This window comes from Panthera onca, chromosome D1 (assembly GCF_046562875.1).
Source record: "Panthera onca isolate mPanOnc1 chromosome D1, mPanOnc1 haplotype 2, whole genome shotgun sequence".
NCBI lineage: Eukaryota > Metazoa > Chordata > Mammalia > Carnivora > Felidae > Panthera > Panthera onca.
The window spans coordinates 50,929,980-50,947,863 of record NC_138348.1 but is presented as its reverse complement, the minus strand read 5'-3'; the positions used below and the strand labels follow the sequence as shown (position 1 = coordinate 50,947,863).

At 43.5% G+C, this 17,884-nt stretch overlaps 1 protein-coding gene across 2 annotated transcripts in view; it reads left to right on the top strand.

Moving 5' to 3' along the window:
• The first annotated feature begins 13,985 nt into the window (after positions 1–13,985).
• The window catches only part of SYT9 (synaptotagmin 9), a 198,041-nt gene continuing 194,142 nt past the window's right edge, over positions 13,986–17,884 (top strand). Inside the window, exon 1 of one of the 2 annotated variants that reach the window (XM_078433177.2) lies at positions 13,986–14,442. In XM_078433177.2, the coding sequence (XP_078289303.1) occupies positions 14,298–14,442 (145 nt within the window). In that variant the 5' untranslated portion in view covers positions 13,986–14,297. The remainder of the gene's footprint in view (positions 14,443–17,884) is intronic. The other variant, XM_060605886.3, reaches the window with a different exon arrangement.

Sequence of the window (17,884 nt, the reverse complement as noted above, 5' to 3'; positions counted from 1 at the left end):
CCAGTAGTTAGCAAGAAACTCAGGCACTCAGGTTAACAGCCTGCAAGGAAATGAAGCATGCAAACAATCACATACATGAGCCTGGAAAGGGATACTCTCTCCCCCATCTGTCTCTCCTCAGATGAGACCATAGCCATGACCTGCAGTTTGCCTACAACCTCATAAGAAACCTTGAGCCAGAACCCAGTTAAGTTACACCTGGATTCCTGACCTACAGAGACTGTTTGAAAATGAATGTGTGTTGCTTTAAGTTCCTAAGTTTTAGGGTAATCTGTTATGCAATAACAGATAATTACTTCAGTGGGAGAAATAATCAAGTATATGCCAGATAGCTGATAAATTTGGTTGAAGACTCTGATTTGGGATTCTGAATGGAATTAAATGTTTAATAGAGTCAGAGTGTAGGAAATACAATGATATGTTGAAGGATGCATCATTGTATAAAGCAGCATGCCACAATATATTATACCAAAACATCTATTTTCATGATTCCACTTGATTCTTAAGATACGTATGTAAATGTGTTTTAGAAGAGACAACTCAAAGGCTCAGGAGGAGCCTGTCTTCCCTTCCTTCTCAGTGACATACCGTGAAAACATGGAAAGTTACATAGGAATACTGTTCAAAAATCTAGTTGATACCAAGTAAAGCTAATCACAAAAGTGTAGAGAGAGCCTTAAGTGAGGAGAATCCAAGAGGTCCAGGGCATTCACCTACCAAAGGCTGCAGAAGAGCCACTCTCCTTGGACCTCTTCCCACTCCAGCCACACACAACAATGTCCTCAGTAATACATCTCTTTCTGGATGCTTTTAGGGAATTCAATTCCCAGGACTCAACATAGCTGAGGGCTTAATATAGACAGATGGGGGAGCACTGTATCCAGAGATATGAGGTTGATAGTATAAAAGACTAGAGGCAGAGAAAACACTAAAGCTTCCTTACTCTTATCAGTACGTTTTTTAGTACAGCCATGGGTTGTTACAACACATTCCCAGTATTTCCCATCCTTACATTTGCCTTGTTATCATCCTAAAAATCAATCAATATCTAAATACTTAATGCCAAATTTCTGTTCTATTTTAAACTGTGATTTTATTTAATATTGACTTTGCAAGTCCATTTCTAGAACCTGGCTGTAACAGGGGCCTGGTCAGTCAGATAGTATGGTGTTGCAGTTAATAAAGCAGTCTCTATATATACTGGTTGGATTTGAACTCTAGCTTTCCTACGTACTGGCTGTGTCACCTTAGGCAAGTGACTTAATCTGTCTAGGCTTCAGGTTCTTTACTTATGAGATGGAGATAATAATAGCACCTATCTGATAGCATTATTTTAAGGATTCAGTGAGTCAATGCTTGTAAAGTGCTTAGAACAGCAACAGCTCCACAAATGGGTTTGCTCTCTGTTCGCCATTAGTTTTGTGATAAAACAGCAAGTGATGGGGGAGGGGAGGGGTGTTGGTGGACAAGAAGAGAAACCTTAAGCTTGCTTGCCCGGTACAGAGTTCTTTTGCCTCAGGAGTCATCCTGACCCAGAAACAGAGTTAGTGGTGTGACATAAGGCTGTTTTGTGTTCCCTGAAAATCCCAGATTAATATTAACACTCATGGCATAGTCTCTGGAGGCCCAGACTTGGACCTGCTTACACTTTAGCCCTGTTGGCCCTTAACTCATACATATTCACTCAGACAAGCATGGTTTAAACTGGGAAAATAGTCAGCTTTTTGGGCCTTTGTTTTTTATTTTATGGTTCTTTCTTTTGAACAACAGATGATTTATTCTCTTGCCCCTCTGGGAGCAGAGCAGGTCATAAACTGAAAACAAATGTCTGCAAAAAAAAAAAAAAAAAAAAAAAAACTTTCCAGACAACAGTTCTTCTAACAGACAGAACATTATCTATTCACTAGAGATAGCCAAGCTTGCTTGCTTACTATTTTTTAATACTCTAAAAAAAACCACCAACTCCCTGAGAGTGGCCACTTTTCCATGGTCATCTTTATCTAAAGTTGCACAGTGCATTGAATCCTACCCCCAAAGAATAGGGAATGGAGGCCCAAAGACTGACAAGAGGGGCGCCTGGGTGGCGCAGTCGGTTAAGCGTCCGACTTCAGCCAGGTCACGATCTCGCGGTCTGTGAGTTTGAGCCCCGCGTCAGGCTCTGGGCTGATGGCTCGGAGCCTGGAGCCTGTTTCCGATTCTGTGTCTCCCTCTCTCTCTGCCCCTCCCCCGTTCATGCTCTGTCTCTCTCTGTCCCAAAAATAAATAAATTAAAAAAAAAAAAAAAAGACTGACAAGAAAGAGGCATGAGCCCCCATCTCCATGGAACTTGTTCTTTAGGATAAACTCTGCTAACTTGGAGGGAGGCTTGAGGTGGGGCATGGAATTCTGCAGGGCATAAAGAACTCCCTTCCTCTACTGAACTAATCAACAACACAAGTGCACACTCAGAGTCTCTCTCATACATCTTGCATGCACATTACTAAATTTCACATTTACTCTAAAGTTTTGTGTATATGTGTGTGCCTGTATGCACACACACACACACACACACACACACACACACACACACACCAGTCACCTCTAAACACTCACATCCTCAAGAAACATTCACAAATACAGGCTCATGGTAGTCATTGTCTACCATGTTGAGTCAGAGAAGGTCATGGAGGGTGAGGGCCTTACATCAGTTTGGAAAAGGGAGCTTTTTGACAGATTACTATTAAAGTAAAACTGATCCAAAAAGCCCTTCTCAAGCCTTTTGTCAGGATTCATGAGGGTAAGGTGCTAAGCCAGGAGTAGCTCCCTGAGAGCATTTATTATTTGTCTTTAACTTCCGTTATTTGAAACCTGTCAATTTGGGGTAAGAAATTTTACCCGATTCTGAGATACTAGAATAGGTGAGAAAGACGAATTTCAGTCTTCAACCAATCAACACGCATTTAACAGATGCCTACTATGGGCCAGACAACACCCTGGGCACTGGAACAGGATCTACCCCCTCATAGTCATAACAGGGGAGATGAAACCACACACATTAAAACAGACAATCCAAGGTCGAGGTTATGCTGTCAATGCCTAAAAGGACCTTGTCTTGTAAAACATGTTCATTTTGGCAATGGAATACCTATATCCAGAGAGGCATTTACTTATGGCCACACAACTGGATAATAGACAGATGCTTTTTGATATAGTTACTCTCTCCATCCATCTGCATTGTTTCATAATTCTATATTTAAAAAAAAAACTTTAGCATGGTTCTATGTTTTATCTAGGTACCATGGTCTGTTCCTTCTCCAGAATTGGGAGGTCCCACAGGATAAGAGCTGATATTATATATTTTCAAAGGTCACAGTGACTGACACAGTCATAATTATCCAGGAGGTGCTCAGTTCATTAGCCTGAACTGATCCTAAATAGTCCAGGTAGCTTTGCTGTTGGCCCAGGGCCCTATTTGTTGCACAAGAAAACAACACAGGTAATAGAGAACTAAATCTTGGATGCAGATTCAAGGTAAAATATTTCAAACTTGGCATAAAAATTACAGACATGTTTCCAAGCCCTTCTGTTTTCTTATTCATTTTGACCTTAGGTCTTGTATAATTATATGGACAAAGGTAATGAATTTTTATTTCAGACAGCAGGAAAAGGTCAGCATCCTCAGGGTGCTTTTGACTCTTCATATCCATAGACAGAATCTTGAAAGTTTTGATATATTTCTCCTAAGGTTTTTTTTTTTCCAAATTACACCAGGTCATCAAATCATCAAACATTTATTTCAACAAAAAATTTTGAAATCATCATGCCAAGTACTGGGTAAGTTGTTGGCTACAAATTTGCCTGGCTGAATTATTGAACACGTGCTTTATGCCCAGGAAAAAAAATAACAGCACAGCTGTTGTATTACCTCCCTAGGGCTGCTATAACAAATTGCCATAACCTTGGGGACTTAAAACAACAGAAATTGATTCTTTCACAATTTTGGAGGCTGGAATTCCAAAATCAAAGTGTTGGCAGGGCCACACTCCTCCTGGAAGCTCTATGAGAACCTTCCCTTGCCTTTTCCTAGCTTCTGATGGCTGCTGGCAATTCCTTGACATTCCCTGGCCTATAGCTGCACCACTGCAGTCTCATCTCTGTCATCTGCTCTGTGCCCTCTCCTCTTCTTAGAAGGAGTTCCCCCTAAATACAGGGTGATTTCACCCTAGATCCTTAACTCATCACATCTTCAAAGACTATGTGTTAAGATAAGGTCACTCTCTTGAGGTTCCAGGTGGACATGAATTTGGGGGATGGGGGATGCTATTCAATAGCTGTTACTGCACTTTGCTCGCTTGGGTCTTCAGGGACAAGACTGACAGTAAAAGACATGGCCATGGGGGGAAGCTTCACTTTTTTCCCCATGAACCAGTTCCTTCCATCTTGCTTCTGGTTCTCCACAGTCTTACTCCCTGTCCTGCATTCACTTGGAATTCTCATCTCCTAATTCATGTGACTCTTTGGCATATGACACTGGTTCTTACGTGTTCCAAGCTACTGCCCTGTGAGTACCCTGGCCCATCTGGATTTGAGCGCTACCTGTCATCATCCACCATTTTTTCATTTAATGAATATTCCCTGGATACTTCCTAAGAGTCAGGCACTGTCCTGGATGCTGGATTCTCAGCAATGACAGAAAAAGTCCCTGTATATCATGAGCAATGAGGAATGGAATTAAGGAAAAAACAAGCAAACAGATACTTGGCACCTAGAAGTTTCTGGTGCATAGTAGGTGTTTGATAAATATTTGTGATTTGGTAGAATTAGCAAGATTTTTTCTGATAGTGATAAGTGATATGAAAGAAATAGATTAGTGTGAAATAGGGCATTTAAATAGGGTCAACATGGAAGGCCTTTCTATGAAGGTGTGTTTAAGCTAAAATAGTAAGAAAAGGAAGGAGCCATCTGAGGACATATGTCTAAGATAGAGGAAGGAGCAAGTGAAACACCACTGAGCTGAGAACTGATTGTATTTGGGGGAAGAAGAAAACAATGTGACTGGGGAGAACAAGGGGGAGAGTAATACAAGGTTGTGTCAGAAAGGCAGAGGGGATTCCACTCAGTTATGCTGGACACTATAGATCAAACAAAGGAGTTGGATTTTTAATTTCCACTGCAATTGGAAGCCATTTGAAGTTTAGGTAATGAATTGATGTGATTTAACTCATGAGTTAATAGATCACTGTAGCTGCTCTTAGAAAAAAGGATTGTAGGAGGCAAGACTGGAAGAAGAGAGAAGAATGTTTTAGCACATAAAGAGGTTATAGGTGTAAAAGATATCGATTCCTTCAGTCCTTAGTGTAACCAGAAGACTGAGCTGGCCAAAGCCACAGGGTTGGTCTGTCTACAAACAGACTCATCCATTAACCTGAGCTTGCTGAATAAATAGCATCATTTTCCATGTCTGCCACAATGTGAAAAAGATTGGAAAGCACTGCACTTATGAACATTTTTCATGTTTTCCGACCATCAAGCTCCTTTTATACACTCTTACTGTGGAGAATTTCCTGCTGCGGTAACCAGTTTCCAAGATGGCTTCCCACATCCTGTTATTCACACCTTTGTGGAGTTCCCCACACTCCATATAAAAGTTTAGTTTGTGTAACTAATGGAATATGACAGAAGTGACTATATCTCACTTCAAAAATTAGGTTATAAAAAGCTGTGGCTTATATCTTGGGTTCTTAGATATACTCTTAGATAACTCACTTTGAGGTAACCAGCTGCCATGTCTTGAGAATACCCAGCCATTAGGCCTTTCCAGCTTTAATTCCTCTCCCCCACCCCAACTCTATCCTTGGAGGTCTGTGTTCAAAGGTAAGAGCCATCTTCTGTGTTTTAACTTGCATTTGTGTTTGAAGTTCCATAGAACAGATTTACCCTTAAGTGAGCCTAATACTACTGGAAACCAAAGGAAAATAGGAACATAATTCAAGGAGAAAGAACACTTTAAACACTTTTTTCTCTCTTTTTTCTGTTCTTTTTTTAAAAAATATTTTAGTGTTTGTTTATTTTAGAGAGAGAGAGAGAATGCGAGTGGGGGAGGGGGGAAAGAGAGAGAGGGAGACAGAATCTGAAGCAGGCTCCAGGCTCTGAGCTGTCATTACTAAGCCGGACACAGGGCTTGGAACCCACGACCCATGAGATCATGACCTGAGCCGAAGTCGGACGCTCAACGAACTGAGCCACCCAAACGCCCCTACTTTTTCTTTCTTGAATAATATGTGCAAGACATTTTTCTCCAAAATGGCATAATAAAAATCTAAAAGAAAAAACAACTTCACAAAACAAGCTTTGACTATATCTTTTAATATCCAAAACATTTAATTTTTAAAAATTTTATTTATTTTATTTTATTAATTTTTTTTTTATTTTGAGAGACAGAGAGAGAATGGGTGAATGTGTGCTAAGGAGGGAGAGGGTGGGGTGGGGCAGAGAGAGAGGGGGAGAGAGAAAATCCCAAGCAGGCTCTGCCTTTCAGCACACAGCCTGACAAGGGGCTTATCTCATGAACCTCCAGATCATGACCTCAGCTGAAATCAAGAGTCAGATGTTTAACCAACCAAGCCACTCAGGTGCCCCTCCTAAGCATGTTTAAAACAAAAAATGAACAAGACCACCTCTTGCTATTTTATTGAGTCAGCATCCTTAAAGCCGTTCACAAATAACATTATGTTGCTTTAAATAGAACTGTTTCAAACAGGAGAACCAATATATAATGATCCCTTTTTTTATATCTAAAAGAAAATTAAGGCTTGTGCTTTTATTTTAATCAATGAGAGCTAAAGTTATAGTTTAAAAGGTACACCTCTTCTTCTAATTAAACCCTTAAAGCCAGGCAACAATCTACAGTTCATTAAAGTTCAGATTTTGCACAAAACCTTCATTATCTGCTCTTGATGAGTTTCCCTTCCTTTCCATACGTTGCATTCTAAAAGAAGAGATCTGATTTCAAAAGACCCTTCAAGAAATGAGAAATAAACCCTTACCTGGGCTTACAATTGTGCCCTGATGAACCTGAAGACTTCTAACCTTTTTTGGAAACAAATATCCTTCCACGGGGAGTAAAATGGTTCAAAAGAAGAAAAAATAGTTTATTTGCTACATCCATCTGTATCTAGGGAAGCTGCTTTGTACTGCAACAGAGAAAGTCCATTACTTCCTCAACTGGCCAAGCCCTGAAAAGAGTTCCTTTTTTTCCAACAAGAAGTCAGAGATTATCTCTCTCTCTCTCTCTCTCTCTCTCTCTCTCTCTCTCTCTCTCACACACACACACACACACACACACACAGCATGTATTTTAGAGACCCATAGGGAAATGAGAGAAAAGAGATAATAGAGAAACAGTAAAGTATGCCCAAGCACAAAGAGAGAAAAAGTATTTGTGTGGTAGAGGACAGCAATTATTTTGCAGTTATTGAATGGCAGGAAAACTTACATCTGGTTAGTGGAAACTCTTGGTGCAAAATCTGAAGTTTCATAAGTTGCAGATAGAAAAGTTGAGGTCTCTGTATTGAAAAAGGCAATTCTAATGCCAGCACGAAAGGCAGAAGTACAGAAGAAAAGTAGCAAGAGAATGCATTCTGGGAGACCCAGTGGAGAGAATCCAGAATGCAGTGGGATCTTAGTCAGGTGGGAATGGGTTAGCAGAATAACAGATCAGAGTGTTTTACTTGTAGTTTATCACATAGTCAGCTGGGCTTTAGTCAATTCTTTTCTTTTTAAGTTTATTTATTTTGAGAGAGAGAGAGAGAGCACATGGCATGGGCAGAGAGAGAAGGAGAGAGAGAATTCCAAGCAGGCTCTGCATTGTCAGCACAGAGCCTAATGTGGGGATCGATCTCATAAACTGTGAAATCATGACGTGAGCAGAAATCAAGAGTTGGATGCTTAACTGGCTAGGCCACCCAGGTGCCCCAATCAATTCTTCAGTAAGCTACATGTAATTCATTGCAGAGTGTGGATTTGGTTTTCCTGCAATTGTCCAAGGGGATCATAAGGGTCTCCAAGAATGTATATAAAACTTGAAAACTCCTGCCAGACTTTTCTGATAAGAAATTCACGGGGAGATGTATTGTGTGATAATTGAAATCTAACTCTCCTTGAAGTCTTGGAATCTCCCCAACGTGGGTTTGAATCTTCATTTCATCATTTGCTAACTGTGTGACCTTAGGCAGGTGACTTAGATCACAGGGTGTTAGTGTTGCCATCTCTAGAGTCAGGATGATAACAACATCTATTTCAAATGGTTGTGATTCAGTTAAGCCAAGAACGTAAAGCACAACATTTGGTATATGGTATGGAGCAACTGTTCAATAAATGCCAGCTATAAATGAACACTTAAGCCAATCTGTAAAGACCCCACAGGACATAAATGTACATTGGTCAGATCCTACCCACCCTCACATGCAGAAAACCAAATCGAGATGTAGATCTGATAACATCTACCAGAGTTGGTGAAGGCACAATGCCAGTTTTGCTCTTTTGACCTTTGGGTTCATTCAGCTTCAGGACGTGAACTCTGTGCTGTTACCTGAATCCACCATACCCACCTGTAAAGGAGAGCAGTGTTAAAGTCAGGTCTCAGGAGTCACACAGTCTGTCATGACTGCTGACTAGCTTTGTGACCTTGCACAGGCTACTTAATTTCTGTGCTTATGTCTCCTCAGTTGAAAAGAAGAGATAGTTAATAACAATACCCTGTTCCTATGGTTGTTATGGAGATTATATGAGCAATATATTTAGAATATTTTTTTAGAGTATCTAGCACATAGCATTAGCTCAAAAAACTATAGAAAAATATAATTATAATAAAAAATTTGAAATGGACCTCTAAGATTCCAAATTCTACTTTGCTTCCTGATAAAAGCTTTGAAGAATGGATTTATGGAAAGGAAATGAGAGAGAAGAAAATCAGGAGCAGGTAGGTTAGAGGAGGGAAAGAAAAGACAGGAAAATTTGCCATTGGGATAACTCAAAGTTTAAGCAGTACTAAGAAGATAACATTTAAATAACAAATAAAATATATAAGAAGAAAGCTTAAATATGGAAATTTAATATTCAACCCAGAAGTTCTATCAAAAAACCCTTGCATTTAGTGAGGACTCAGTAGACATATGATTAATTGGTTGGCTGATTAAATATGACTAAATACTGAGCTCTTCAGCAGACAACCTAAAGTTTGGTTCTCTGGATAGAATGAAGGCTAAGAAAAATATATGGTCTTAGGGTCTTCTGAATAAGGCTAGAGAGACACTGAGATGGATTCTCTCCCTCCTTCCCTACCTCCCCTTTCTCTCTCTCCCTCTATTACTCTCTCTGTATAACCAGACATTTTTGTCCAAGCCATTTATTGATAAACAAAAGATCAAGAAAGGGATTGTTGAGCACTTCTTTAAGTGCTTAATGCTAACACTGTTGCTCATAAACACGCACATTGACCCTTTTTCTTAATAACCAAGCACTTGAGTGCAGGTCAACCTATTTTTAACACTGAGGATGGAAGGAAGTTTGATGTGGAAGACAAGGAAAGGTATTCTTTTCTTCTGGCGCCTCTTTAGCTAGTTGGATGTTTCATCACCACTGTGACACAGTTTAGTCAGTTTTGGACTTTATCCCTTTCCAGAATCCAGAGTGACTCCAGCAGTTTCCCAGACCTGTCTAGGGTGAGGGACATTAGCCACTTTGAAAGGCAGCTCCAGGGACACAAAAAGTATTACAAAAACGTTACTTAGTGGCAGAAGGTACTTAGGTGTAGGTTTTTCTCAGTCAGCAGAAATCTGACCTCTGCTCCCTCCCCCACCCTTCCCTAGTCCTCATTCTGAAAAGATGAAAAAATGTAGAACCATGAGTATCTACTAAGAGGAGACAGCAGAGGAGTGCCAGGCCCTCTGACCCAGAACATTGCCGTCTGTTCCTTTTAATATACTCCTTTTATGGTTTATCTTTTAAATACTAAAGCTAATAAATCTCTACTCTCTTTAAAGTCAAAGAAATTGGAATTATAACTTTATAATTGGCAATCATGAAACTGGGAGGGAACAAGCACAGCTCAGGAAGGAAGAATAAAGATTTTGAACATTCCAGAACAACCTGTTATTTAGTGTAATGATAATGGACACACAGGCAAAGCGGAGCCACCCAATCCCAAATTTCCCGTTTCATCTGTTAAGAAAAATTCACTCCAAACAGGGAAGGACTAAGTTTACAGATTTACAAGATTGATGCCCAAGATGAGAGAGTGGTTGTCACAGAACATGAGTTCATTCCTGTCTCCTGGTCCAGGTGAATTATAGTGCAGGCTCTAAAGCAAGTGTGAGGTTGAATTCCTATCAGGGTTAATTAAGCAAGTCTGGGAGTATTTCACAGGAGTGGTAATCACTGGGAAATAGCATGGGCTCACTAAAAACAAGTCATGTCGGTTGTTTTCTTTTGTTAAAGGCAACTACCTGGCAAGGAACTGAATCAAACAAATGCCAGTGAATACGAAGTTCTGCCATTAGGAATGCCAAACCACTTCCCAAGAACAGAATCTGGGTCTTAGAAGCAGGATATAGTTTAAGAGCAGCATGAAAGATTTATAAGATTTCATTTTTTAAAATTATTTTTCCCCCAACTTTATTGGGGAATAATTGATAAGTGATATTGCTTATAATTAAAATGTACAACATGATGATTTGGTGTACATATACATTGTGAAATGATTGCCAAGATCAAGTGAATTAACACATGCATCACCTGTTAAATTTTTACTCTTTTAAAAACTTTTTTTGTGCGTGTGGTGAAAATATTTAAGATCACTCTCAGCAAATTTCAAGTAGACAATACTGTATTATTAACTATAATCACCATGCTGTACATCAGAACCTTACAACTGAGAGTTTAGCATATATCTCTCCATCTTACCAATCCCCAACCATTGGCACCCATCATTTTACTCTGTTTCTGTGAGATCAGGTTTTTTTGTTTGACTGGTTGTTTTTGATTTTTAGATTCCACATGCAAATGATACCATGCAGTATTTGTCTTTCTCAGTCTGGCTTATTTCACTTAGCATAATTCCTTCCAGGTTTATCCATATTGTTAGAAATAGCAGGATTTCTTTATTTTTTAAAGCTGAATAATATTCCTGTGTGTGTGTGTGTGTGTGTGTGTGTGTGTGTGTGTGTGTGTCACATTTTCCACATTTTCTTGATCCATTGGTCCATTGATGGACATTTAGGTTGTTTCCATCTCTTGTTTATTGTGAATAATGCTACAATGAACATGGAGGTGCAGATGTCTTTTCAAGATAGAAATTTTATTCCCTTCATATATGTATCCAGAAGAAGAATTGCTGAATCATATGGTTGTTCAATTTTAATTTTTTGAGGAACCTCCATTTTGTCTCCCATAGTGGCTGCACCAATTTACATTCCCACCAGCCATGCACAAAGGTTCCCTTTTCTGCACGTCCTTGTCAACCACCATTCTGACACCAGAATATCACTTTCACATATTCTTTTGGTTAAAGTAAGTCACAGGGCCAGCCTAATTCAAAGGGGAAGGGAAACAGACTCAACTACTTGGTTCAAGGAGTGGTAAAGTCATGTTGAAAAAGGACATATGGAGTGAGAGGGATGGTTGTGGCTGTCCCTGGAAACAATCTACCAATTTGTCCTTGGGAAATTATTTAGCCACCTGATTTCACATGCTTTACCTATAAAATGGGAAATAATAACACCGACTTCTTAGGAATGTTGTCACTAATAAATTAAGAAAGTGTGTTTAGCATCATCTAGTACATTGTAGACACACAACAGCAACAACAAAAACATATGTTGATTGAGCCCATATTATGTGGCAGCATATTCCAAATACTCTATGTAATCTTTATAAGAATTCATTGATGCACATATTAGTATTATCTGAAGAGAAACCCTAGGCACAAAAATTTTAAGTAACTTCCACAAGGTTGGTTCCACAGTAACCATTTTCTCTAAATTACAAATGTCTTACTGCCTGCTACCTCCAAAGGGCACTTCTTAGTTTTTGTCTCTCTAGGCTCTGTTGACAATTGATGCTGTGGATCACTCCTCCATCAGATGCTCTTCCTCCTTTGGCTCTCATGACTCCCCTCTGTCCGGGTTTTTTCAATCTCCTCCTTACTGAAGCACATTTTAAATGGCAAAGCTCTCTCCTAATTTTCCAGCTCTCCTTGCCTGGATGAACCCATCCAATATGGCAACTAAACTCTAGGCTTCCAATTCTAAGTATCTTCCGCTACTTACCAGGTACGACCTAGGTCAGTTTGTGTAACTTCTGTGTCTTTCATTCTGTCTCATCCCATTGGTTGCAGTCTTGTCAATTAAACTTGAAATGTTTCTCAAATTTAGATGTTCTTGGCAATCAGCTAGTGCCTTTGGCCTGATCTAGGCCCTTATCATATCTGGCCTGGTTTATCAAAGTTTGTTCTTAACTGGACTTTTCACTTTCAGTTCATCTTTGAGGTACTCACATCAGTGGTATATTTCTACATGTTTTAACACACACCCTCCTCCCCACCATTACTATACTAGCACTAGCATCCTACTCTCTGCTTTCCGCTCCGCTGTCACATGGTCTTTTCCTTCCTTTCAAGGACCAGCTTCTGCTCTGTATCTTCCACAGGCTCCTCCTCAGCTGGCTTCTTCTCCCTCCTAGTTTTCCTAGGACACAGAGTCTGCTTGTCTTTTCATTGTTTGGAGTTATCTTTATAACTCTGCATTCTCTCTACTGTTCTAATATAAGATCCTGAGGCTCTAGCACCATTCACAGCAGGATTTCAAAGCTGTTTGTTGGGTGAACACTCTGTAGCATCCTGAAATACCTAACTGCACAGTATGATTTGCTATGAGGTGTCCCTAGCAACAGCACAACCTATGGCTAAGAGTGCCAGTTGTAGAGATTCTACTGTAATTGTTTTAGAGTAAGGCTTTGACACGAGTTTTACTTAAAGCTAATAATAATATTATTAACTTTATTATTACTACTAGTATTAGAGGTTACTCTGCCTCCTCAAGTATGAACTTGGGCTGGTGAACTGAGCCTTTATGAGCCTCAGGTTTTTCATTGGTAAAATGAGGGTAACAGTTATGTAGACCTTGGGGGGCTATCAAGGGAATGAAATGAGATTCTATATCTAAAAGGCTTGTGGTATAGTGCCTGGCACCCCTCTCCTGCTCCCCTCCCCACCGGAGTTCAGTCTTCGTAGTTATTTCTGTGTTTATTGCCTGGGAGTGTGAAGAGGTGGGTGCATAAGAGGTGGCCAACGTTCTCTTCCCCAAACCTCAGATTGTGTGATAGTCTAACTTGGTGTGTGCAGGAGACACGCTGGCAATCCTCGGATTTCTAATCAGTTGCTTAGAAAACCAGCCAGGATCTGTGTCCCAGCCCCTTTCTCAGGAGCCATTTATTTGACCTTATTTCTGATGTGAGAGCCTCCAGCGTCTCCAAATCACCACCGTGGTGGAAAAGATCCTGCACTTGGGAGATTCTTCCTTTGTTGGCAAATCTTGGCCCCGAACCCGCCTTTGGGGGTCTAGCACCCTTAGGCCCGTGATTTATGTCCAGACGGCGCTTTTCAAGTTCGAAGCCGGGACTAGGTTCTCCAGTTTGGGCGGGTGTGGTTCAGATTGCACCTTTCGCGCAGCGCACCCAAGAACGTGCTTTCGACGCACCGGGCGAGGGGCGGTGGGAGAGAGTGTTGGTTTGCAAGAGGACGGAGGGGTGGGATGGCGAGAATGCCCACAGCGCGCCCCCGATCACACTCCCCAAGCCTGGGCGCAGCCGCTCTGAGCGCCGGGTCCGGAGGCGAGTCCCGCGCTCCTCTAGGAGCGGGCGAGCGCCCTCCGTCCAACGCTGGCGCCCGAGCCGGGCCCACCGGGATCCCAGCCCGCGGCGCGCGCCACTGACCGGGCCCCGCCCCCCGGCGGCCGCGAGTGGCGGGCGGGGCGCCGGGAGAGAGGCGCGCGGGGCTGTGCGGCGCCACCTCCCCTCCGTGCCGGGGGAGGGAGGGACGGAGCGGACGGGCGGGAGAGAGAGAAAGCCCGACCGACCGGCAGCCGAAGAGCTGCATGCAACCGGTGGGAGGCCGGGCCAGCCGGGGCTGGGGCTCGGGCCGTTTCTTGGCGGCTCCCTGACGGAGAGCGCTGACGGCCCGGAGGCGGCGGCTCTGAGCTGGCAGGCGGAGGGTTGTCTCCCGCGCCCGCCTGCCCAGCTCGGTCCGAGGATGCGGGGGGGCGATGCCCGGGGCCAGGGATGCGCTCTGTCACCAGGCGCTGCAGCTGCTAGCCGAGCTCTGTGCCCGTGGGGCCCTGGAGCACGACAGCTGCCAGGATTTCATCTACCACCTGCGGGACCGCGCCAGACCCCGGCTTCGCGACCCAGGTGAGTGCAGCCGCCGCTGCTGGGCGCGACCGGAGGGCCCTGTGCTGGGAGTTGGGGCCGCACCGGGGCCTGAGGCAGATGAGCGACGCGGACTGGGGGAATGTGGGGGGTGGCCGCCGACCTAGAGGAGGGGATCAGGAAGCGGCTCGCCGTGGCCTGATACTGGACCCGGGCGGGGACACGGGCAGGGGCTGCTGCGCGGAGGCCGGGTCCGGGGGGACTGGGGCAGGGCTGGAGGGACCACGCCCGCCACCTGCGCTCCGGTCGCCCTCGCTCCGGGGGGCGGCTCCCGAGCTCCCGGCTCCGCGCTCCACTTCCCGGGCTCTGCGCTCCGGCCGAGGGGAGGCCGCGGCCGCTTCTCCGCGGTGGGATAGGGGGACGAGGCCGGAGGAAACTCTGGGAAGTTGGGAGTTGGGGACGGCCCCGGCTGCGGCTGAATCCCACTGGGCACTTACCACTCTCTCTCTTGAGCGCCCATTTCCCTTCCCCGGTCTGGGGTGGGAAGGGCGGGGCGGGATCTGGCTCGGGGCCGGCTACGGGGAGCTCCGGGTCCTGGGCAGCCCGGCCTGAACCCGTTCTCGGCGGGTCGTTTGGCGTGGAGGCGGCCTGGGCCTGGGCTCCCGGAGCTACCAGCTGCCGTCGCCGGGCACAAACGGGTCGGTGGTGGGCTTGCTCGTCATGGCTGGGGCACCTGCACTTATCCCTAGTGGAAGTTGCACAGCTCCTAACTTTGGAAAGTTCGTTTATTTTGGCATTTGACCAATTAAGGTTAGAGGAAGGAGTTTTAGTGGAGCCATTTGCTTTTCCTAAGGGCCCTGGGTCTCCCACATTTCATCCACTGCTGTTTACTGGAAGACACAGTCCAAATGTTTACTTGAGATTCTTCTTACCTGGAGAAATCATTTTCTCGAATATTCTCTCAACCTAAATACAAAAAAAAAAAAAAAAAAAAAAAGTATGCGTTAAAGATGGGATGAGAAAATGGCCTTTCCCCTTGATGTTCCTGTGTATAAATATTGGAAAGGAGCTATTGCTGTGCAAATTATCCAGTACAAATTTACCTCATTTTAAGCCAATCCATTATATAAAAATCTACTTGTACAAAGGATAATTATTTGATTTATAAAGAGATACACAGCGAGTCTGACTTACATAGCATTTCCTTGATAGTATATTCAAAATGGGTCGGTGGGGTGAAGACAAATCATCTGCCAAAAGTTTATATCAGATTTTCCCTACTCAAAGTCTATTTTTCTATTGAAAAAGAAAGATTATTGTTCCCTGTTGCCTGTGGTTACATTAATTAAGTTTATCAGATGATCACTAATGTGTTACTTCAAACTGCAGAATTAAGTCAAGAAATACTGTTGATCGCAAACAATTTCCCTGGAGGTTCAATGCCCAGCCTTTGTGTGGCTTCCTGCTGGCTGTGATGTGCTGCACAGACCACAGATACCAGTGAGAGCTCCTTGTTTCGTGAACTGGGAGCCCTGGATGATGTCCTAAGTGGGGAAAGTTCTCTCCTTGAGCCACGGGAACAAGAAAATTATTTAGCATGCTTCACCCAGAGCAAGTGTTAGTGTTGAAATGTCCCACTTCCTTGCCTGTGACTGTGCCACAAATTCCCATTGTTATCCCACATAAGTAGTCTCCTTTGGCTTTCTTTATAAGAGAAGATGAGTGAGGCCTCTTGCTGAGTCCATGTTTAACACTCCACATCTTTTTGGCTGATTTTATGCCTCTGCTTCTTTTAATATATAAGCTGGATTCCATGTTCTTGGGCTTTGCTTGGCCCCTGCACTGGGTTGCCCTTGAGGAAGAGTCACAGAAAAAAACTCCTTGCAAGAAACAAGTCTGATAACTTGGCTGAGAAGAAGCCACAGTTAAGAGTATGCCCTGCTAGTCCTTGAGTTCCTAAAAGCGCTATGGTGCTTTCCTAACTAGGGCATGGTGGTTTCTAGGTAGCCCATGCCGCTCTGGATCTTTGGTTCAGGCTGGAAGTAGCCTGCTCCTGAGGCAGGAGTGGGGCACTGTGAGCATGGGGTGAGAGGGACGGAGGCTAAAGCCCACATCAGAGTGCACCCTCTTTCCCAGGGCACTTCAGCTCAGGCCAGATCTCTCTTCACTTCCCTCCTTCCTCTCCTTGCCCACATTAATTCTTATATTAGATGCATTTATCTCTATCCCTCTGAAGCTGTTTGATTGTCTGAACCAAGAGTGGCTTTCATTTCGAGCTCTAAGAGCTGTGGCTTGAGTAGCTGCATTGCACAACACTGCACATGGTGCCCTGGCAATTGTCTAGTGTGAACCAAAATAAGCATACACACTGGTCCTGGGACACGGGTCCCTGACAAAGTCCTCTCTGTAAATGAATGACTTCCTTTTCTGCAAAGGGACTCAACTGAATGGCATTTGCCAGCTTTCTCTGTCCATTGTCTATCCATGCCTACTTGGTGGTAGTTAGATTTTCTCAAGCTCCACCGAGGAACTTTGGTTTTAGAAGAAGAACACAGACATCATTCCCTGTGGGGAAGTATGCAGAGGGACACTGCATCTGGGATATTTGTTCATTTTTTTCAGAGGTGAACTATGCGTGGGTCACAGATCAGTGGCTATCCAGAAGGGTTATTCCCTGCCCAGGTAGCTGGGGTGCTCTGATGTGGGAGTACAGTACATAGTCTCCCCTGACTTGGTGTTAAGAGAGGATTTGATGAAAGTGCAGTGTTAAAAAGTAAAGCTGAGTCACATTTGGATCTGGAATGCCTCACCCAGGCTTTCATCTGTATGAACTATGAAAGTAAAGTGCTGATCTTTAAGCTGAGTGTGAGCACTTTTTTTTCTCCATAGAGAGCAGTTAGAATCCTTCTGTTAAGTGTCTTTATGTTGTTTCATATATTGGGGATGTGGGACATAAACTTGCAAATCCCAGAGTGTAGCCTTCATGACAGAGGGAAGAGCAAGTACAAAGGTCCTGAGATAAGGGCATCCTTGATGTGATTCAAAGAACAGTGAGTTTAATAAGGGTGGCTGGAGAGAGAAAAAAATTGAGAATGATGAGAAACATGGTTGAGGGCTGGAGGGGAAAGATCACGTAGGGTCTTGTCAACCAGCAGAAGGACTTTGGATTTTACTCTCAACGAGAAGGGAGGGATTGAGCAGAGAAGTGGCAGCACTGGGGCTCTTTGCTGAGAAAATGCTGTTGAAGAACAAGGGGAGAGACAGAAACTTGATAGGAGGCTGTTGTCGTGATGCAGACAGAGTGGGAAGTGGGTTGTCATAATGGAGATGGTGACAAGTAACTGGGTTGTGGGCACATTTGAAGGTAGCTGCGCTAGGATTTGTGGATGGGATGGATGTGTGGGGTGGGAGAAGTGGAGTCAAAGAAGACTCCAAGGCTTTTTGGCCTAGGTTACCTCCATTTACTTCAAGGGGTGGAGGGAAG